The 25,047-nt window shown below is 30.5% G+C and overlaps 1 protein-coding gene and 1 non-coding gene across 2 annotated transcripts in view; both read right to left on the reverse strand.

The window, feature by feature from the left end:
• The window catches only part of LOC142319932 (uncharacterized), an 81,868-nt gene that overhangs the window by 4,177 nt on the left and 52,644 nt on the right, over positions 1-25,047 (reverse strand). Inside the window, exons 6-11 of the mRNA XM_075357607.1 lie at positions 21,299-21,365; positions 15,636-18,177; positions 7,259-7,374; positions 3,825-3,962; positions 1,567-1,768; positions 60-263 (exon numbers count right to left, since the gene is read on the reverse strand). Coding sequence (XP_075213722.1) covers positions 60-263; positions 1,567-1,768; positions 3,825-3,962; positions 7,259-7,374; positions 15,636-18,177; positions 21,299-21,365 — 3,269 coding nt within the window. The remainder of the gene's footprint in view (positions 1-59; positions 264-1,566; positions 1,769-3,824; positions 3,963-7,258; positions 7,375-15,635; positions 18,178-21,298; positions 21,366-25,047) is intronic.
• On the reverse strand, positions 8,828-8,900 carry TRNAM-CAU (transfer RNA methionine (anticodon CAU)). The gene has a single exon. It is a non-coding gene; the product is annotated as a tRNA-Met (tRNA).

A 25,047-nucleotide genomic window follows, 5' to 3' on the forward strand; every position in this document is an offset into this window, starting at 1 on the left:
AATAAATTAGCCATGATATGTAACATTAAATAAATTATAAAATATATATTTATATTTACCTGATTCTTTGTATAAAGTAAGATGTGTTGAATTTTCCATAGAGTTTCTCAGCTGGTAGTATCTCATACCTGCACTATATAATGTACCTGGAGTTAAATGTCTAAGAACAAATCGTTTGGCTGCTTCTTTGCTTTGAATTCTATCTAATTGTTCTGAGGTAAATGCTGCATCTACTGGTGCAAATACAGTGTATGTTTTTGAACCTAAAATCCAAGATAATGTAACAGTAATTGTTAAATAATCTTTAGAATAACTTACTTACTATTTTAAAAATATTCATGTTTTGTTCTAGAATGAACAACATTCACCTTCAAATGAAGAAAAATAGAAACAAACAAAACAATGACCTTATATTTTAAACATAATGATATTATACAATAAGTCTCCATACTGATACTTCTTCCACTAACCAGAACCCAGAACCAGCTAATACAAAATTAATTAAATTAACTGTACTTTTTATTTATTAGTACAATCAGTACTTGGCAGAAAAAGTTCTTTTTATAATACTTATACTAAACAAAACTACCTATTTAGAAATAGAGTTAAACCTATATTCACAACATAACCTGGTTTTGTAAAAAAAATTAGCCATCCTGTTTATATCCCAGTAAAAACCCTTAAATCTACTTAAATTGATGAGTCCCCTGAATCATTTGGATCTCTTCCTAATTTTAGAGCTAAATTATTACTTTATATAGTGACCTAATGGGTCAATTTGACTGATAAACTGTTGATATAAATTTTCATGCATATTTTGTTACCATCTGTTGTGTACATATGTGCCTATGTAAAAGCCTCAAACTCAGTTCACTTGAACAAGATGGCATTTACAAATACATTCAATTAAATAAAAGCAATTTATTAAATGTAAAGTTATTAAGATAAAATTTGCTAAATGACTGCTTATTAAAAGATTTTCCCCACTTCCAAGATTAAAGCCATAAATAAAACAGCCACCTATAATAGTGCGGATTAAAAGGCTGCAAATAGATTTTTTGGAAGCACATTTCCATGTAACTAGAAATTTAGTAATTTTTTGTATTTGTATTATTATATTTATTCATGATGATCCATTTGTTTTTTCTATACACTAAAATTTTTAATTTTGTTACAACCTTGATCCTCTAGGAGACCATTTGGTTGTGACTAACTAATTTACTTGTTGAAAGCATATAACAGTAATTCTATTATTTAAATCAGAATGAACAGTTTAAGGAAAACATTATTAATTGACCCAATATACAAAGGAATTTTATTCAAACTGGTTCTCTTGTTATTGTGTAACACCATCACAAATCATTATAATAAAAAAATAAAATTAAAATAAAAAAATAATATTTTTAGAAATATTTTTGTATATTTGTACACACACACACACACACACACACACACACACACACACACACACACACACACACACACACACACACACACACACACACACACACACACACACACACACACACATACATACACACACACACACACACATGAAACACATACCTGTAAGCATTGATGTTAGACCAGAATCAGTTATGGCTTTAAGGAAGTGATTAAACCTGGAATCACGATCAGACCTTAAGGTTTGGTATAAATCACCAACAGGAAGTGGAAACATCACCCGATCAACAGAATGAGCAATACCCTGTGGAATAATTATATTTCTCTTATCAGGTACAACCTTGGCTCCATTGATAGTCAACACCTGAAACAAAAAAAAAGTTAAAGTAATTGTAATTTGTTTTACTTTATTTCAAATGTATCTGAAAAGCTTTTATATGATCTAAAAGTACAACCATGTATGGATGGCCATATTAGATGTAATTTCTTCATGTTTAAATAGCATTCAACACAATCTCCTGAATGTGAATTTGGATTCTAACAAACAGTAGAACATATTGTACACTAACAACATGTCAGGAAATCCCTTGGGGATCCATCTGAAATCAAACATGATTACTTAGTTGGAGGACTGAATTTCAATTATTTGTTATAATAAGGTACTTTCAGTTTCTGCTGAATACAATCTGGTTCAGATTTTTATTATCTGAACTTTTATTTAGTGGTGCAACAGCTTGGTATTGAAATTTTCAGTTAATTAAATATAATATAAATTATATTTATAATATATAATATTATAATTATTTATAATTTATAATATAAATTCATAATATTGAATGGTATTTTTAACCATGCACATTGTAACCATATGATAAATAATAATAATAACCAAGTGTTATGTTAAAATTTCAGCTTTTATTCCTGACATGAAGTTAATATTTTTTCATTACTCAGCAAATATATTGAATGACTCATCCTTTACTTACATTTTTATAGACATCTAACATAAAATAAAATCAGATGTGCTTCCTTGTGGTTTTTGGTCTAAGAAATTGAATAAAATTGGTCCCAGACCTCTACCTCACTTAGCTTTTAAGAAAAATAGGGTAAAATATGAAAACATTTTGTCAGAAAATACCTTTGTTAATTTACAAATAAAAAAATAAAAATTTCTTATTAATTTTGTAGAGAATTTAATTCTGAAAAAAAATTGATGTGAAAAATGTCTATTAAAATTAAACTGAGACACAACTTAATCAATAAACCCATGGATTGGTTGTGCAAATGAGCTATTCTCATGCCAAAGAATAACAGAGCCGCTGCTGAGATAAATTATATCTTACTGAGGTCATTTAAAGGAGATGAGAAAGAGTATAAGTTCATTGATTCTACGTTGCAAGATGATGATGCAGTGAATTATCCTCTAAAGTTTCTTAACCTGGTTTCCAGCACACAAATTTTTTTCTTAAAGTTAGAACTCCTGTAATGCTGTTATGAAATCTTCAGCCACCTAAACTGTGCAGTGGTAGCTACAAGTAACTTCTCTTCAAAACAATATTACAGGTAATTCAAAACAATATTACTATTGTAATTACAGGTTTTTCTTGAGGGGAGTTGGTCTTAATACCATACATACTGCTTATACCATCAAATTATCCTTTCAAATTTAAATGGTTGTAATTTCCTCATAAGGTATGTTTTACTATGGCAATTAATTAGTCTCAAAGGCAATCATTGAAGTTGGTTTAAAAGTTGACTTAAGAGAGAACTGTTTCTCTTTTGGAAAATTTAATATGGCTTACTATAGAATAAGTGCACTCAGCAGCTTATTCATTCTAGCACCACAAAAAAAAAATTGCAATACAGTTAGTTTATAAGGTCCTGAAATAAAAATATATCTCAAACAGCACTTTTCATTACCACATTCTAATCGGCCCTTTTCAAAGCCATATATATTTAAACATTGGGCAACAATTTATTGTTTATCATATATTCCTTATATATTTTTAATAAAAAAAATATTAGTTACTGTTTTATTAGGATTTAATGAAAATCTAAAAACAATATTCTTAATTAAATAATTTTTATTAATAATAAATAATTTTGATACTAAAAAATTATTGCAGGTGAAGCCACAGAGGGGGAATACTAATTTTATATTTATTCAAGTTAAACGGTTAAAAACTTTTTTTTTTAAATAGCAGTACCACTCAATAAATCAGAACCAAATAAATCATTAAATTTGTCAAATATACACATGAGAAAAAATGAAGGTATGTGCCATGAAACTCATTTCACTCAGTAAATTTTCACAGCATGTATCACTTTAACAACCTCATTCATTATTCTATTATTAGATTCTGAAAATAGAAGTAAACATTTTTTAGTTGAATCTAGAATTAGAAAGTAAGTAAACTTACTTTAACATCATTCCATTCAATATCTTGAGTAGTGTAAGAGTTGACCCTCAACTGAGTCCCAGCAAGACTAACACCAGTCATCTCATCTTGCAATGATTCAGTGGTAAAACCACCTGGTACTACATGATGTAACAGCAACTAAAGATATTTCAAAATATTATTTTAAATTAAAGAAAATAGAATAACAGCATTAAAAAATCAATTTGTCAAATAATATTTTACAAAATATTTAATGAGAAACTTTTAATATGAGTAATTATTTCATTGCATAATTTATAATATACAAAATTATTTTGTAAGATAACTTATCATGTTCAAATTTTATGAAGAGTGGTTAAAATAAAAAATAAAAAAATACCACTAAATCTTAATTAAATATGAAACACAGTATTCATGCAATTAACACTCTATTATTATTATATATATATATATATATATATATATATATATATATATATATATATATACCTTTATATTGATTAATCAATAATTCAATGTTTCATAGTTGTAGTAAAAATATTCAATAAAATAAAAAGGTTCAATGAAGGTTGTTTTGAATAATTTTTTAAACATGAATGTAGGAAAACGGTTTTTATGAGCATTAGTATAAAAATGTGGCTAAAATTATTTCTCAGTTTTGGAATCTGAACTCTGTTGACTCACTGTGGTACTGTAGACATGTTTATAATACATTATAGAAATCAACTCTTGTTAAAATGTAGAGTTCTATCTTTTCTCTTATAAAATTTCAGGTAGGTTTAATGATAATTTTGTTTTGTTTTAATTTTAGATCTTTAAAAATCTTGCCTGTTTCTACCTATTGAAATGATTTTTAACAGTAATAAATAATTTTAAGATAGAAATTAAAAAAGTAAGTAACCAATTACAAACTTAAAAAGTAGTTGAAAGGCATTTTGAAATTAATGAAAACAGGAAATTCATTCAACTTTCAGTCAAACTTTCATTATGTTTTATAAGTGGTAATTTAAACTTTAAGCTTAAAAGCATGAAATGAATATGAAATTCAACACATAGTGCTAATGAAAAGCATAATTCCAAATTTTTGTTATATTCCACCAGCAACTCTGTAAATGTGTGTAGACACACTAAACATGAAAAGTTTGCAGCATATAAAATAAAAAAATTGTTTACAAAAATAAAATGTGTTGTTCAACTATTAGTGAAATTAATCTTTATATTTCTTGCAAATAAAATCATATTGGTAATTTCTTAGGTCTTAAATAGAATTACTTCTATTAAGATCTGACCCAATAATAAAACATTTGGATTGTTATATAGAATAAGCGTCGCATTATTTATCTCATTTTAGAATACAAGATAACTGATTTCTGCTCTGGCTAATAAAGTTAGAAAGAAGGTAATAAATCTATTAAGAAAGCTAAGTATTTCACAGTTTTATTAGATTGTACTCCAGATATAAGCCTTCAAGACAAATTATCTGTTATTTTAAGATATGTTGTTGTAGATGACTCTGAAAGTGATGTGAATGATTTATTTATTTTGAAACAATAAAAAATTCACGTGGGGGTCCTGGTTTGAATCCTGGTATGACATTTTTCATACGCTACAAATTTCCATTTGGGCTAAATGATCCCAGCAGTTGATGCCCACACATCTCATTAAAAAAAAATAAAAAATAAAAATAATAAAAAATTTGACAGGAAAAAGGTTATCAGCCAAAATAGATTTAGGGAACTGTTGATGATAGGGTATAATACCGGAGCTAATATGAGAGGTTCATATAAAGGTGTGCAAGCACTTCAAGCAAAAGGATCCAAAGCAGAAGTCTTAACTTGAATTTAGTTCTTGGAGACATTTAAAAATCATCTTGTCCTGCAAATTCATTGTTTCGAACTTGGGACTTTACAAAATATATACAGTATTTTTGCAAGTTCTGTGATATGCTGGGATATATTAAAAGAGCATGTCAATTATCTTACTCCAAAAACACTGCATGAAATGAGGTGGAATGTAATCTTGAAAGTGTAAATCTGTGAGACACCAAGTAACCACAGTTTTCTCTTGCTTTGAAATTTCTTTATGAACATATCAGTGAGAAAACGAAATCCAGTCAATCAAAAATAAACTTACTTCATTTGAATTTTTATTAAGTTTGGTCATTTGGTATGACATACTGAATGAAGTGATTGTGAGCAAGATATTTCAAAATTCAAATGTAGATATCTGTACTGCAAATTCACATTTAAAAGGCCTTTTAAAATTATTTGAAAAGTATTGTGAATTGGATTCAAATTTTCTTTAATAACTGCAAAGGAAATAGCTGAACAATTGAAAGTGATACCTGAATTAAAAATCAAAGAACTGGCTGAAAAACAAAACAATTTTGTTATGGAGGAACCAATTTTCTCTGTTTATCTGATAAAGAATATTTTCGTATTCAATATTTTCTAGTCCTAGTCGATAGTGTGATTGTTTCTTTTAAGAAAATATTAAAAATTTATCATAAAAATGAGACTTCATATGGTTTTTTATGTTGATCCACTACAGGATGAAGGCCTCTTCAGGACGTTTCCAATTAATATGGTCTTGTGAAATGTTCTGCCAATTCGATCCAGTGTACTTGATATCATCAATTCATTACATCTAGTGGTATTCATTCATTCTTGCTACATGACCTGCCCACTGCCATTTTAATTCGTTTAATTCATTTTAATTCTTTTATCTTTCAGGATGATACCATGTACTTTTGTCTGTTCTCTGATCCATTTATAGGTCTTCCTATCCTGTCTGGCAACTTCAAGCAAACATTCTTCTGATGTATGCTCGAATTCTTCTCCAGAGATAAAACTCTTTCTTTCCTCCGAAAACTTGTTGAATATGATCTGGGTCTTTTTAAGGTTCATTCTTAGACCACAGAGTTTGCCAGCCACCTGCAGTTCCTGTTTGTCTTTGTAGTTCTTTTGCTTCTTATGAGAAGAGAACTATACCATCTGGAAATCTCAGGTGGTCTAGTTATGAACAATTTATTTACATGTTCTCTTCTTCTTGTTCCAGCTTTCTATATACCTCCTTGAGGCAAGCTGATACATAACATACATAACAGAAATTGTTAGAATGATTTAAACAAACTCTAGGCATTTTGTAACTAACAACTAATTAAAAGAAATAAAGTTGAAATATTTTTTTATGAACACATTAAAAAAATCGACCGACTTTGACCAATGATAAAGTGAGTATAAGGAAAGCAGTTTCCATGGCAGTTGAGTGAACTAGCTTTCCACTAGATTAATATTAGAGTGCTTCAGTACATTCAGTAGAATATTTTACATTATTTACAATTTTTGAATACCTTATTAAAATGGCAGTACTCTATAATATCCACAAATTGAAATAAAATAAAAAATAATTACAATACAGAGAAAGAAAATATTAAATAAATTCAATACCCTTACCCCACTTAATAAACGAGGATTTTCTTGAAATTTTTCTTCAGCTTTATCAGGACCACCAAGTTGTACTTGCAGAGTCCTGAATGCTCTATCTGTAGGAACAAACACAGTGTATGGTCCTGAAACACATTGATAAAAGTAACTTGATAATTATTGGTTCAGGGTTAAAAAATATAAATAAAAAGCTAAGATTCGCTGATGATATTGATATTTTAGATAAAATTGAAAATTATTTAGAAAAAATGAGTAATGCAGAATTCATTGCTGGAAATAAATTCAATTTCAGAGTAAATGACAGTAAAACAAAAGTAATGGGAAATGCAGCAAAAAGGAGGAAAATTGGGTTTTAAATGTTAAAATTGGGGTACTGCTCAATAATACAATTCTTAAGTCTTTATAATCTCACAAATTTTCCACTAAATATATCTAGCAGAATTTTTTAAATTCATCAAGAATCTAATTAAAATTTGATTTTTACAATTGGTGGTGGTATGTATTTTGTTACTCATTGCAATAAGTAGTCAAGTTATTTCAATAGGTAGTTAATTGCAAAAAGTAGTTAAGTACATATAATTAATATAAATATGCCTAGCAGCTGACTACTGGTAAAGACAAAATGCTGTATATGTGTTATTTTGATCCTGTGAATAAATCGTCAATCTTTTTGTCTTTGGTAGTTCTCTGTGAAAATTACTTAAAACTATTAACTTCAGTTATAAGAACAACTTTTTCCTATGGGCACTCCTATATTTAGCATTCTAAAACTACTCTTTCTGCAACAGAAAAATGTACAGAATAAATGTTAATTCTTCTTGACAAACATATTTAAAAAGATAATAATCTGATACAGATATGTTGATATATGTTGTACCAAGGCAACACAACATAAACATCTGTTGCAACATATGAACTATGTAATTAACTCTTGATTATGTAGAGTAAATAATACAGATGCAATGAATAACAAACAATAAACATAATTTATCATGCTATTGATGAAGAAGTATCATGCATATTTATTTATTTCACCATTAACTAACTCTCAAAATCTATTCTGAAAATAAACAGTAAACTAGTGGTAATGACAGTTTTCATTAATAGCATTTAAAAACCATATAATATCATATAAACATCTACTTTCAGAAGTAAAGTACAATTTGATAAGCTATTAGAAAACAACCAGTCCTGAAGACTGCACAGATGAACTCTGAAACAGTCTGAACACTGAAAAGTATCATGCACAAACATATATTGTAGCACACTCCTTGAAATGTTCCACAAAAAAAAAAACAATAAAAACTAAAATAAAAAATAAAAAATATGTCATATTAACTAACATATAAATAAAGACTGAGAGAAAATAGCTCAAAAATCTAAAAATTAGACAGTGTCCTTCAGAACAACAAACAAAAGTCATTACACACAAAAAACATAATTTCCAAAATATATAATGAAACCGACTGAAATATAACCAAATTATTCTCACTGCAGTTAACTGTCATAAAAATGCGTAACAAGATTAAAAAAAAAGTTTTACTACAACTACCTGAAATTTTGAGGTTAAAAAAATATTGCCCCGGGTGAGGATCGAACTCACGACCTTAAGATTATGAGACTTACGCGCTGCCTACTGCGCTACCGAGGCACATACTCGTCATCAGCAAAAGAATTTTATATAAGTAAGCTAATAATTTGTTATTATGAAAAGAAAATCATAAAATTGGACTTGAGCGATAGGCAAGGTTTAATAAACTTAACTACGGACTTCACTTATCAGTCAGGATTATCCTGGAATGACGAATCTGCTAATTCATTCAAGTGATTCAGTTATGTGGACCTAAAAACATGTTTGTATAACTTTTTGGACATATTAGGATATAAACAAATATAATAATAAACGTTAATTAGAAATGCTAATTGTTGAAGAAATATATATAAGTTTACCTTAAAAATCAAACAATTTAATCAGTCAAAAAACATTAATAATTAATGATTTCAATAAAGTAAAAAGTCCTTCTTTTAATAAAAGAAGGACTTTTATTAAAATCAAAGAAAAGATTTTTACCCTTTCTTAAGAAAAATTTTCAGAATGCAGACCATTTTGAGTAAATGCAAATTGAATAAAATAAATATCTTAATCAAATATGATAGACTGTTGAGATAAATAGTTAGTGATCAGCATGACTGTACATTATTTTAACGAGATGATCTATTGCTTCCATCAGAAATGGTAGGTTTGATATTCAACAATGAAAAGGAATAATTCAATAATTTTCTGAAAGTATAAAAGGTGAAACCTTGATTACAGGAGCATAACAAAATTATAAATAAAAAATACATGAAGTTATAGTTTAAATTAATAGATACATGTAATAACTTTATGAAATAATATTCTTGCAGTTTAAGCAGATGAGAAAAAAAAACTTGTATTCACAATAAAATACAAATTTTTAAGGTGTAACTATTAAATATTAATATATATCATAGTTGCTTATATGTGTATATATATGTATATCTCACAGATGGTTATGAAGAGAAATGTATGTTTATGGATTTAATTTAGTATTTTTAACAACCAGAGCAATATTGTATCAGTTAAAAGGAAATTTTAAATAGATTGGTTGGCATATATCTTAGGATGCTAGATAATTTATTAAAAATAAAGCTGAAGCATACTAAGGTTGATGTTTAGAAATGCCAAAATATTTACTAAAAATGTCACTATATGAATCATATTTGTGGGCATCAAAGATTTCACTGATCATTTTTGTGTCATGAAAATTGATTCTGACTTTTTGAAGTAAATTTCCAAGAGGTGACATTTAATGTGGGAATGTATATAAGAATAATGAATATTTAACAATAATGCTAAGTTTAGAAATAGATTAAGATGCTTCAGAGCTAACCAATATCTTTGTTACAAAGATCAATTTGTTTCACCCCCAACCAAAACTTATCAACTTATCAAAAGAAGTACACTATTATTGTAAATAGAATCATTTGGGAGTAGACAACCCATGACAAGGTAAAAAGAGAGATTTCTATAAACAAATGAACAGAAACACTTAGTTTTTCATTTACTGGGTAGTTTGTGATTTTGAATAAAAAATTCATATATCAAGAACAGAATGAGACATTTTAATAAAATTGGCATACATGTTTAAATCACATGTGTATAAATATATCTTTCTGAAAATTCAAATAATTTATTAACATATTGATCACTGTGCTAAAACTAAATTTAATATTAAGTGAAACTTAAACAACCAAAACACAGTAAACAGATAAGTTAAACCTGTCAAATTAATCCCAATAATCAATTTCTGTGGTATCCCACATCTTCAATTGGTATTTAATTTTACAATTACACTTGTTAATTAAATTCACTTGTTTTTTAAAAATTTAGAAATTAGAAATAAATTCGTGTGTTCGCTCATTCTTGGTATTAATTTGGTAAGTTTAACTTATCTGTTTGTTGTAATTTGGTGATTTAAGTTATATATATAGCTCTACCCGCCACGCTTCGCTGTGGCACATTGTGGTTGCATGAATGAGAAATGAGAAACAAAACAAAGCATACGTTTCATAGAAGTTTAATTTTGCAATACTTGCGGATATACAATATTTTTTGTTTTTCCACTGTCTGCGTAGATATAAAGGCTATCTGGTTTGCCGACTCGGGAACACGCAACATATGTTGCCCATGTAAGAAGCAATCCGCATCTATATCTAAACCACACAATTCTAAAGATTGACCTTGAGGTTTATTGATTGTGATTGCAAATGCCAATCGAATTGGGAATTGCAATCTTTTAAATTAAAATGGTGTATCGGTCGGGATTTTGGGTATTCGAGGAATGAGGACATCTTTACCTTTGAAAGGCCCCGTTAAAATCGTTGATTCCACTACGTTATTCATCACTTTGGTGAAAGGCGCAGATCAATCACGACACGATCACACAAAAGTACCTCGATTAAAGTGAATATTTAATTCAGATTGTATAATAATCTGAATCAGATGCAAGTGGATTCGTTTTTTTTTTTTTGTTAATAAACAATGTAATTGGGAACAGATATTGTTTCACTTGTGACTGCGGTTGTCGTTAGCTAGTATGGCGAGTGTTCCCCTCGCTTCCGGCAGATGGCGCGGTCACTGGTACACAGCTGACCGTTAAAAAGCTGTTTTCTCGCGGTCGCGGGTATGTGACTGATGCGAAAAATAAATAAAAACAATCTTTGATGCGGGTTATATATCGTGCTGAAATTTGAACTCAATCGGTGCAGAACATTTTGAGTTTTTGAAGCGTACACAAACGAACTTAACATTTTTATATATAAAGATTTGTGGGCTGCGAAAAAAAGCCCTTAAGTCGTGCGAAAAAAACACATTTTAAATGCTTACATAAGCAGAGTAATGCTAACAAATTACAGAATAATCAAACGGCGTTGATTTCAGATGTTAATAAACTGCTAACGTAAGTAGAAGTTGTGCTGCTTCAGTGTACAACGTGATTCTCAAGTATTAATCTACTAATGAATTACGGTCTCCAAAGAAAACAAAACCCCGCAGGTCAATTGAGAAAAAAGTGAGATTTTGATAAAAACGCGATTTGTAAAAAATTACACGAATTTGAATTATTTAGAAATAGTTTAGCGGTGTATTATGTCCTTTGGAAGAGAATTTGGTTATTGTCTTCAACAACGCTTCTTTTCATTAAACGAAAAGAATTCCAGCCGTGTTATAGAAAAGCAATGATATCAAAATGTGGGTTAGTTCAAAAGGAATAATCTTTGAAGAGGTTTAAGTTAATGTTCAATCATTGCAAAGGGTTTCGCGTATTAAAAGTAATTATAGTCCGTATTAAATTGGTTTGACACATAAAGCCATATTGGTAAGTCGTGTTTTTATTCGGCTCCTAACGAATATGTTTGCCGGCCTACGTGGCGCGAGTGGTAAAGTCTCGGACTTTAATCCGGTGGTTCCGAGTTGGAATCCCGGTCAGGCATGGCATTTTCATACGCTATAAATCATTAATATCATCATCTGAAGCAATGCATAACGGTGGTTTCAGAGGTTAGAAAAAACAAAAAAAAAACGAATACTTAGTTGTGTGGTTTCAGTGTAACTATTTGTAAATTTGTTCTTTGCTTTTACATAGTAAAGAACGCTAAATGACCAAAAAACGATTGTTTGGTCATATATATGTAAAAAAATAACCTAACAAAGGATTTTTTTGGTCATTATGTAGGGATATTATTTTCTGTGTATTTTATTATTACGTCTTTTTTTGTTTGCATAGTCTTAAGTCTATCTGGGCTATAAGAAAGTTGGGTGTTTTAATTTATTTACTGTAAATCATCCTTATTGGTGGCTTTTTTTTTGTTTTGGTGTTTTTTTTTTTTTTTTTTAATAAAATACAGATGTTTTAGCTGTTAAATATAATTCAAAGAAATTTGTTACTTAATCAGTTGTGATTTTGTTTACATTGGCAACGGCCATACGGGCTCTTTGTGATTGGTCGTTGTGTTTGACAGCGGCCATCTTGCATTGATCTGATTGGTTTTTCTTTGTTTACATTTCCAGCTGATTTATTAGCCTCTTATTTATTAAAAAACTGTACAAATTAAAAATAGATAGATATATTTATTAAAAATAGATGAAAACAATCTTTGATGCGGGTGCAAAAATTTTTTTTTTATATCGTGCAAGAATTTTTTTTATGTTGTTTTTTTTTTTTAATAAAATACAGATGTTTTAGCTGTTAAATATAATTCAAAGAAATTTGGTCGTTGTGTTTGACAGCGGCCATCTTGCATTGATCTGATTGGTTTTCCTTTGTTTACATCTCCAAATTAAAAATAGATAGATAGATTTATTAAAAATAGATGAAAAAAATCTTTGATGCGGGTTATATATCGTGCTAAAATTTGAGCTCAATCGGTGCAAAACATTTTGAGTTTTTGAAGCCGTTCACAAACGAACTTAACATTTTTATATATGTAGATATAATATATAAGATTTTGTTGGAAATTTAAAAATTTGGCCATGTTAACTTTTAAATTATCAATCCCTTTGTAACTGAATGTTTTTTTTAAATTTTGTTTTGTTTTGAAAAATCTAAAGTATATTTTATTATAAACAAACTCATTTGTTTAAATACAATAAAAACATATATATGATCTTAATTTTATTTCTCAATAGAGGTATAGTTCTCAAATATTTAAATGTGCTTTGAACTTGGTAAGTAATCACTGTATATCAGTTGTTGCATTATTCAATTTTCAGCCAGATATGATTTCATGAGCTTCAGAGCTGATGATAATAGTTATGAAGCTGCATGGTACCATCAGAAATCCTTTCTAGATAGACAAGAGTCAAACCATAAAATCTTGCTGTACTATTTCTTCGACTTGAAGAAGTTTACTTGAGGGTTAAGAACATCAAAATCATTTTCTGGTGCTAGCATCAATGAAGTTCTAATTAATAAAAAAATTACAATTTGATATTCTACAGTTAAGGACTTACTGCGTAATTATGTTTCAATAAATGATGGGTAAGTCTATGAATGATAACAAAGAGAATCAACATGTTGATTGGATTCAAGGTAGTGGGACTAGGGAGGCCACTTTTAACCCAAACGTTGTAATGTGTGGCACAAAGTTCTTCATGAAGTGGTGACTCTCATGGTTCAAAAATGAGATGAAAAAATATATTCATCAACAACTTGAAACTTGGCCCAGTCTGCTTTAGATTCCTCCTAAAACTCACCCTAAAAGATTAATGGTTACAAGGGAAATCACTGTAGGAAATTATGACTACTGATATACCACAATGGATTCCTGGGGAGTTGTTCATAGAGTCTTGGGACACAAACGAAGGAAGGACATTCTTTTGTCTGCTTTCTTGACCAGGTTTGGAGTGATTTCAGATACGTCTGGAATCTTGCACAGATTACTTGATGATTTACTGCCTGATAACGATGAAGCTGGGGAGACCGCATACCATCTGCAGGTGCGGTATGAGGTTGCTCATTTTCCTGGGGGTACATTGTTCTTGGAGATTACAGAGGCCAAGGTGGGTCAAGCCATCTGTGGTTTAGGTAGAGGTAAGTCCCCGGGCTTTGATGGAATAATGGGGATCTCCTTATTTGTTCGGTAGGGGTGAGCATGAGAATTATCATGAATATTTTCAATAAATTATTGTTTGGTGGATGCTTCCTGGCTTGTTGGAAGAAGGGGATTGTTAAATTGTTGTTTAAAGGTAGTGACAGGGATCCCATTGTTAGTTCATTGTATAGACCTTTGATGTTGCTACTGGTTATTGGTAAGATCTTTGAAAAGGTTCGTTACCTTCGCATAAATGAGAGGTTAACCTCGCATGGTCTATTGATGGAGAACCAGTATGGGTTATAATGCTGGAATTCAAATAGTGCTGGAATTATAAGAAGATGGGGCTTATCGATTGCTAAACATGTGAAACTATTTCACATGCAGCCACTGCCGTACTGAGTAAATTTCAAGTTTTTCTTAACTTTAAGGTGGAAATCTTTTTTATTCCTTACTTAACACCAGTGAAATCTACCTCCGCCTTCCGGCGAGCCGAAAGGGATTTTTTTTTAATTGTATTGCGTGATGAACTTCTTCTTCGGGATGAGCTTCTTTTACCTTCGGGTAGGTAATGGATTTCAGTTCCTTTTTCTTATTTTGTTTACTCAGTCTTGCTTGAGACTAACCTCAACTGTGTTTTTTGTTTGGCTGGTTTTTTTTTTAGTTATAGTAGTACACCGATTGGAATATCACATGTGGCATTCGCATCGGTAGCATCCTGACTGAGGCAAGAACAAGGCTGAGAGAAGTCTTTTGACGAGGTGTTGAAGATGACCTCCGGTCAAGTCCATAAGAGCTTGGTACGGAGGGGGTGGCGTGGCGAACGGAACTGTCACAAGATGGGTGGTCGTCTCCTACGGGGTCTGGATATAACACACTAATCTATTAGTTTGTAAGCTTATATTAAAACACTCTCATTCAAATACGATCTTTTGTATTTTTTAACTCAAGGTCTCAAAACTTTGAGAAATATAACAATCTAGTGAGGGTAATTTTTTTATCGATAGAAACAATTTTCCTTTGATATGTATTATAATATGGAAATTAAAACATTTCTCAGTCAACTTCATGGTTAGAGAAAAAAAGAAATTGAAGACGTAGTGATAAGTTCATTAAAGATATGAAAAATAAATCATGCAGACAGCTATATAAGGTAGTATAAATAATAATTAAAATATATAAGGAAAACAAACCCTTTAGTTAAAAAATGCCATAATCAAAGCACTGTAAAAGTAAATAATTTTATTAATTAGAAATGTAATTGTTTAGCTACCTGTTTCATTGAGTATTGTATCGAGGCCTGACTGTCTCAAAAATCTTGCCATAGCAAACAGTCCTTGTTTTTTCAAAATATCATTCAGGGATCCTTGAATGTCATCGTTATCGTTCAGGAACGTTGCCGTAGTCGTTGTTGAAGTACTTGTTGGTGCAGGAGTAGTGGAAACATGATTGTACTTAATTTGAGGACGAAATCTGTCGATAGGATGCGGTCTAGTAACTGGTGGCTTTGGTGAATGCGTTACTGAATTTGTAGATAAAGATAAGTCATAATCGTAATCGGTTGTCGGTGTTGGTAGGAACGCCGGCGGTGATTTATTTATTCCGACGTTAGAAGGCCATATCGGTCGATTTTGAGGAGGCGAAGGCGTTTGTGTGCTGTATTGGTCACCTTCATTTGAAACAGCAAATACAGGTCTGGCATGTGCATTCGGGTAAGGTGTTGTCTCGGTTACAGTACCGGAAGGCTTTAAAGAGGTCGGTGACGGTCTCATATACTGTTTCGTGATGATAGATGAAGGTGTGGCAGTGCCGGTTTCTGTTTTAGCCGATGATCCCTGAAACGTATTGCTGTAAGATCCTGTCGAAGAAGGAAAATACGAAGGACCTGGTTCGCCATTATTGGTCACTTTGACGTCTGGTGTAGGACGGATTTTCACCTTGTTTTGTTGATGCTTAATGAAAGATGGAGAACGTATAGATTCTTGCGGAGTAGAATTGGAATCTTTGGTTTCGGAAGCATGAGACGAACTGGCAGATAGTTTTGTGGAGGGTGGTAATTTTATTTCTCCTTCTTGTATTTTTTTAATTATCGAGTCGACTTCAACTTCTTTATTCTTTTCGTCTTTCGGGTCATTCTCGTTACCTCTCACCCCCTGAACTTTAACGGTACCGTCGGGTTGTTCCTCTAATATTACAAAAGTCACTTTTTTTTGAAGGTCCTGAGGGATTTTTCCGACTTCTTCTAAACGACCATCCGACTTTTGTCTGATGACTTCAAAATTGGCACCAGGAGGAAGAACAGATTTAGTCAGCTCATCGAATACGACTTTTGGTGGTTTAACGGTAGTCGTTGGTGGCTGAGGTCTATTTATAACTAAAGTTTTTATTTCGGGTGAAATCTTTTTATCAGTCGGTTTATTTGGGACTTGAATTATTTTAACTTTCTGCCCGTTTCCAAGGAATAAAGGAGATGAATCGTTATTATCTTGAAGAAATTGAAAGTTAGATAAAGAAGATAATTGATCAGAAGTTATAAAGGCTCCGCCTGGTGGTAGATTACTGAGTAAATTATCTTTCTGTAAAGCCTGAAGATGTTTTTCTAAATCAAACTCTGTGTTAGATTGTCGAGTCGGTTTTGGAGTCTGTAACTGCTGCTGGTGAGCCTCAATGAGTTGTTGTAATATTTTTTGACTATCCGGTTTTATTACTATATTTGTATTTCTTTCCGTTGCTGCTGACGAAACTGGGATCGGTGCTTCAGTAGGTATTATTTTAGGCTTTTCTTTGTATGGTTGTGCGGTTTTCAATCGTGGCACGATGACAGTCGGAGCGGTCGTTGAAGCTTCTTGTATTTTAGGGCCGACAGTTTGATAAGGATTTAGTGTCGGTATCGTGGGACTGATTTTTGTTGTTTTAAAATCCGTATAAGGTTGCTGAGGTCGCTTATAAATGGGAGCACTAGTTGTAGAAGTTGTTGGCGGTTTAGGTGGTGCCGGTTCAAAAACGTAATTTAATGGAGGTTGATTTTTATTGTTGAGTGTGTTTTGAATTATTGACTGATACAATTCTACTTGTTGCCCGACATTGAGACCTGCTTCATTTATGGTATTCTGACCGCCGCTGTTCGCTCGAATAACAAAATTATGTAGATCTTTGTGTTCAGCGGATTGCGGTATGTAATTGTTAAGAGTCGATTGATCTGTTTGCGGATGAATGAAATTTTTTAGAGGACGTTCTTGAGAATGTGCGACTAGAGTCCTGGTGTTGTAATTCGAGTCTACATTTTGACGCTGTGGGGCAATGAACGGCTTGGTATTTACTTGTTGATTGAGAACATAGTTTTTTGTATTCTCAATTTGAGCATTATAATCTATCTGCTGTTCTGGTCCTGTTGTTTGAACGATGTAGTTTGGCGGTTGTTGCTGCTGGGATTGCTGTTGTCTAAAAACAGAAGGAGTGTTATAAAAATGCTGCTGAATCGGAGATGGCCGCGGTTGTTGGGATCCGGTACTGAATTGCTGTTGGCCGTTGAATAATTTTGGTGTAGAAGAAGCGGGTGGAGAAGGAGCTGCAGCTTGGAACTGATTATTATTGTTATTATTAATAAAGTGATGATTATGGGCCCGAGCCGGTGGTTGAGCAAAAACGACAGGGGAAGATTGGTGTTGATGGGGAGCTCCAGCAGACGCGGATGACAGTGACGATGGAAACTGAAACCTGTGTTGCTGATGTTGTTGTACGTCCCTCAGTATTTGATTTTGTTGATTTGTTGACAGAAATGGACTTCTAGATAGCTGACTGGAAAATGCCTGGAACTGAAAAAAAAAACAACGTTATAATGAATTGTAATACACGTACTTCTTATATACAACTTAAGTATATAAAGACTTGAATGAGAAATAATGAGATTTTTTTCAGTTGACAAAATATATTTAAATATTGCGGGTTTAATCGAGGATGAATTTGTTTATGTTTAAAGAAAAGGTAATCATGCACATGAAAGGGTACCTTTTTTATATTAAATATTTTTTATAATTATTTACTCTACAGTATTTTTATATGCTGTATTAGCACACAATAAATACAAGCATTTTGAAGCAGGGGATCATAAATGAAGTCCTAAATGTTTATTCCATTTTTTCAGCAGGTTGTTAAGGATATAACTTATTGCGGTTTTAGGCCGTCTGGCATAAAAGAAAATCATTTAACGAAGTTAACATATAACCGTTCTTAAAAATAGCATGCAACACAGTCCAGGTTTATTAAAGAATACGAGGAGTGAAGCGGTTTACTGTTGTATTACTGAGTCGAATACATTGTCACGTGTAAGCAGTCGAAGCCTAACGATAAGCACATGTGCTACTCAGCCTTAAACATAGCATCTTCACTTTGCCATAAAGTTTGACTGTTTAATGAAATGAACGTTATTATATTCTGGATAGCACTTCTGATTTATATTTGACGAGCTAAAGAAATACTGTCTACACACAGCTCAGCTAAAAGAAAAATTGAAACAAACAGGGTAAAGCAACGAAATAAAATTTCCGTTTTATTTAGGAGACACTACAATATTTACAGTGCCTCAACAAACCAAACACATTTAATTTCACAATTTTTCATGTTTCTAAGGAGAATTTTTTTAGTTAAATAAATAAATAATTTTTGTTATAATTACAAACAAACAAAAATAAGACTTATTTACTCACGACCACAATTACTGACTAATAATTAAATTACGGCTTTGTAAGTTTTTTCGTCTTGGGATATGAAGTAACTTTTCTTTTTTTTGTCTTCAGTCATTTGACTGGTTTGATGCAGCTCTCCAAGATTCCCTATCTAGTGCTAGTCGTTTCATTTCGGTATACCTCCTACATCCTACATCCCTAACAATTTGTTTTACATACTCCAAACGTTGCCTGTATGCACAATTTTTTCCTTCTACCTGTCCCTCCGATATTAAAGCGGAAGTATCTTTTATAGAGTATAAAAAATGTCAAGCCAGATCCGGGATTCGAACTCAGAACTTTTTCATTAAAAGGAAAATATTTTTATCCGATATTTTCTGATAATTTTGTTATTAATTATTTAATTAAAAGATAAAATTTGTATGAATACTAAAATATAATTAGTATAAAATAAATCAAAATTGTACTACTGGATACGATAAAACATTCTTGAAAAAAGTTGAAACGATAAAACATTCTTGAAAAAAGTTTTTGAACTTTCCCGGAATTACTTTTATAAAGTTTAAAATTTAACGAATTTCCTAGTAATAGAATTTTAAATTATTAACCTTACAATTTTGCATTTCCTTACTTATTTTATTATCATAAGAAAAAGTATAAAATAGCATTCGACTGCATAAATCTATTTTTTTAAACTAGCTATAACATTACCAGAGTCTCAGTTTTGTTCAAAGGTATTTGATCATAAAGTAAGTTATTTAAATTAAAAAAAACTTAGATAAAACTATTTAAAAAGACGACACATTTTACAAAATTTATTTTTAAAAACATTTAAAACTTGCCCTTTTACTCTGTGATAAATTTTTCAAAATATTTTTACCCTGTAATGTCTCAATTAAAATGAAATAAATTTAATAAATAAATAAAACAGACCTAAAGAAACAGTACTAAAATCTAGTAACACAAGTTATTAAATCTTAACTTGTGTTATGACTTAAATTAACTTTTTGGTGGCGAGTTCAAAAACTTAAAATTTAAACAAAGATTGAAAAAGCGTTTTTTAGGGTGGTTTTTCTAAAAAAAGTTTTACTTTTTTTACTGTATATTTATTATTCTTCTTGTTGTTGTTGATTGATTACTCAATCCTAGGATTGATTTGCAACAGTATTCCTCCTCCAGGTGGTTCTATCTGTGCTAATCTCTTTGTTTCCATGTACGTTTTACACTCATCCTGAATGATCTGTTCAAAACACCCTAGTGTTGGTCTTCCTTCAACTGTGCTCTCTATTATGGTGTGCAACAGACTGTATTTATTATTATTCTTATTATATTCTTCTTACTACATGTATATGTATTATTCTTATTTAAAGTTCTAAAAACCTACATGTAAAAGCGTTGCATATGAAATAAAGCTGTTCGCAAAAAACACAAAGATGAGAAACTTGATAAAAATAAGAAAAGAAATGATAATAAACGACATAGAAAATACCTGAACGCGATAAAAGGCTCTGTGGAATGCAGTGATATGGGTTTTCTTAAAACTAATTTTGTTGATATTTCTTGTTTTCCTAATGTGTATATAGCAAACTGTTCAACTAGTAAACAATAAGCATCCCTCCATGGCCCGATGAGATGAGCCTACCATTGATGAGACACTCATGAGCCCGCCATTCTTGAAACGTGTGGTTAATTGAACCCCCAACCAATAAAGTGCACAGGTATTCACTGTCTAGTATTCAAATCCGTAAAAATCAACTAACTTTAGCTAGGATTTGAATCTCAGACTTCGAAAATCAGCTGTTAACTGATTTTCGACGACGAGTTAACCACTCACTAAACGAGTTGATCATCACCCGGTGGACTTCTTGATATTTTGTGAAAGAAACTTAGAATATCAGAATGAAATCAGGATTTATGTCATTATTGTAAAATAATCTAGTTCTAAGAAATGATAATTGCTGAAAAACCTTAAAATCATCTGTTCTTTGAAAAAAAGTTTTACTTAAGATATCTGGAAAAACTTACAACGAGATCACTAGAGGAACTTCCTGCACAAAATAAAAATATGATCAATAAAATCTCAAATTTTTACAAAGTAAACAATTTTTTTACAAAAGTTGAAGTTTTTTTTATCAAAATCACAAATTACCAAAAAATTGATTCAATAATTTCCCCTATCTTAAATATGACTTATGTTTCTTTTTTTTAGCTATAACTTGCTTCAGAAATGGAGTTAATGAAAATTATTTACATCAATATTCTTTACATTAGTAGCCTTCAAACCACTATCAATTTTTTCCCCATCCCATTCTAATGGTCTGTGGTAAAAAAAATATTTTTTTTAATTTATAAAAAACTTTTTAAATTTAAATTGATCTCGCAAGTCACCCATTACATTTAAAATGTAAAAATCTCTTTGATAACCCCTACTTTTTAGTATTTCTTGAAAAAATAAATTAGCCAAACATTTTTTACCTCTTCCTAGAAAATTACAACTTTGTTTATTTAGAATTATGGCTCTGTCTTTGTATTTTTTAACACTTTTCAAAAGTTATTTTTTTTAAATTTATTTATTTAAAAAAAATAAATAAATAATTTTGGTTATTCTTTTTCAATAAAAAGGAATTATTTTAACACAAAGATACAAATAGAGCTTAAAATGATTGAATTAAAAGTTTTTTTCAATTCAAGAAAGTTTTTCCAATAATGAATTGCATAACTTCACCGACGTAGCCGGGAAAGTTATGCAATTCATTGACAATTTTTTTTGCCTTGTTGCTGCTAAATGGAAAGCGCGATTCAAATTTTTCCTGCTTTCTTCGGATTCTTTTTCTTTTTTATTCCGACGTGAGTTTGTTTCCGGATTTCAAGGACCTTTTTATCATCTTCTGTATGCTATTAGATTACTCTAGAAAATCCATTGAACTCAGAATGTGTTGGCTAAATTTCAGACCAGCTGGCACCTGATTTTTGGTTTGAAAATGATTACAATTATAGGCCACTATCTTTTGTTGAATACGATGGAAAGAATCAATGGTGATAAAATATCAGTGTGAGTAATTTTTCTGTAAATATCAAAAGTACTATTATCTTATAAATTAATTTTGAATTCACAAAAATAACTCTACTATTCTCAATTACATAGATAAATTTTGTTTTTTTTTAATTTCTTGAATATTTTAACAAAACTGTTTTTAGATTTTTTTTAATTTATTACTTCCTTGTACAAAGTAAAGGAAGTATTGTGAGCGCGAAAAATTTCGGTTTTCAGATTTCAACAGAAATATCCATTTTTACCATCCCTGAACCCATTTTGACTAGTTTCAGCGTGACGTCTGTACGTACGTACGTATTTATCTCGCATAAATCATAAACGATTAACCATAGGATGTTGAAATTTTGGATTTAGGAATGTTGTAAGATCTAGTTGTCCACCTTCCCTTTTGATTGCAATCAATTGAACCAAAAGTGTCAAAAAAAGCCCAAAATCGAAAACAAATTGGATTTTGGACTTTTTCTTAACTGCAGTAATAAGCCCTCATTGAGAGCTTTCCAACGATGTATCATAAGTGGTACTTATTTTCATTACTTGCAGAGTTATAGCCAAATGACATTTTAATTTGAAATATTTTCTCTCTTAGAAGGGGAAGGCACATCGGTTCGAATCAGACTTCATCTCTTGTTTTTTAACTTAAATATATTGATTTAAGTAGTACTTTATTGTAGTACTCATGTAGCATAGATTCTTTTCTCTTGAAAAATGTTACAATTTTACATTAACGTTAAAAATACCGAGTAACAAATCGATTTAACATTTGCTGCAAATTTTTGCTATTAAAAATTTCACATTAGCTGTAAATAGTCAAACCGATGCATTATTAAAATATATGTAACTTATACGAGAATATGGTTGTTTAAAAAGTAGGATTTTATATTATGTAATTAATGAACGTCCCTTAAGCGGATGAAGTGCATAAAACGTTCTAGTATGCGAGTGTAACGCATCAACATGTACAAAATGAACGCAAGATCGTGTGAAGTGGGTGTCAAGTAGTTTAAAAACGTTTCATAATATTCGTTGCACGTATATGACTTCAATAATAACAATCCTCGACGATCACGCAATATTAATCATAACAATAATTTTTATTATTATTAATTTAATAATATCGTTACGAATTCATAGCAGCGTATGAGTGAACGGTAGGCAATATAAACAAAAATTGGCGTCAGAACTGAAGCGTGTGTAGTGTCTGACCAGTGTAACCGGCATGCAACAAAATAAATGTGTAACATTGAAACACTGCGTATGTAGTAGTCAACGCACCAATTACTATTACAATAACCTAATATTAAATTTATTTTATTTCACTTATTTACATTTCATGGTTGTATTATAATTTTTTTTATATTGCATTACATGACCGGATTTTTAGAAGCTGGCAGTTAAACGTCCACCGAAGTGTTGTAATGATAAATTAGGTCAGGGCCTATTCAAATATTAATACAAGTTTAATACGTGTTTTTTACTTTCCGGTTGTTATTTTTACAGATAAATCAGGATTTGTATATATATATACAGATCTTGATATATTATATATGTATGTATAATATACAATATATATGTATATATATACATATATATACACTTATGTGTGTACGTACCGATGTTCGTTTAAAATTAGAAAGAATAGTTGCTGGACCGTTCTGATAAGATTTTTTAAAATTTACAATATTATGTATCTATAGATCAGTTCGTTAATGTATTTCATATTTTGATTAGTAAACACCCTTTGATATTCCTCTTAATAATTTTATATCAATGAGTTAGGGTTATATATAATTAAATATTTAAAATACGACTATATGGTGTAGTCATTACAGTCTATATTACTAAATATACCTCTTCCAGGAGCTTCTGAATTTTTGTCTTTTCGGGGCTATAGCTCAAGGTGAGTCTTGATTTCCTCAACAATTAGTTTCCATTTCACTATATCCTTTGCCCTCTTCACCCATTCTATCACCTTCATCACCCTCAAATCTACAGATACAACATCCATCCATCCTAATCCCGGTCTACCTCTTTTTTACAGTGTATATTTTTGCACTCATGTCATTTTTGTAAACTGAATTATAGTATTCTAATTTTCTTTTATATATGGTTCTGAAGTCTAATTTTTTCGCGAATTTTGGAAGAGAGTATTTATATACATTTAATATTACTGTGTGCAACTGATTTGCTTACACACAAGGATGAGTTTGTGATGATTCGAAGCACTTCTACACGAAATCTCACGGTGTTGATGCGACTTGATACATCCCAAGATTGTTTGCCGCACATCGAGACGGGCTTAACCTTTTTAATCCTCACTTCTATTTTTAGAAGTTAAAGAAGGAGGTTTTGTTTTGCTTTTTTGTAACACAGTTTGAATATATTTCTATTATTGGTCGATATAATTGCCATGTTCTTAATTTATTTTGTTATGATTATTTAGAGTATTTTCTTTCTTATATAATCAAAGTGCAAAATTTACCAGGTTTTTAAAATATAAATTAATTTGGAATAAAATGAAATGACAAAAAATTACGTTTCACGTATCTTAAAAAAGATAATGTAATAGCTATCTATTTATTTAAAACCAATCGGATTTACATTTACCTTCAAAATTTTGAAAATATACTTTTTTATTCATTTTCTAATTCGAATGAAGAACAAAACGTGAATTACGAAATACAAAAAAAATTAAATCGACAAAAATGTTGAAGTTTACTAATGATCAAGAAAACATAAAGATTGATATTTTATAGAAAACTTCACTTTAAACAAATAATGTTATGGACACGTTAGAAATCCAACATATAAAGATATAGATCGAATAAGATCTTAAAAAAAATAGTAGTAAATCCTGTAATTAAAAAAAAGCTCGTGTGTACACGTCAGAAGTTATACTTAGGCGTGAATTAAAAAAAAAAAAAATTACGCATTCAAACAAATTTGTA

The sequence above is a fragment of the Lycorma delicatula genome, chromosome 2, assembly GCF_047948215.1.
Source record: "Lycorma delicatula isolate Av1 chromosome 2, ASM4794821v1, whole genome shotgun sequence".
NCBI classification, from domain to species: domain Eukaryota; kingdom Metazoa; phylum Arthropoda; class Insecta; order Hemiptera; family Fulgoridae; genus Lycorma; species Lycorma delicatula.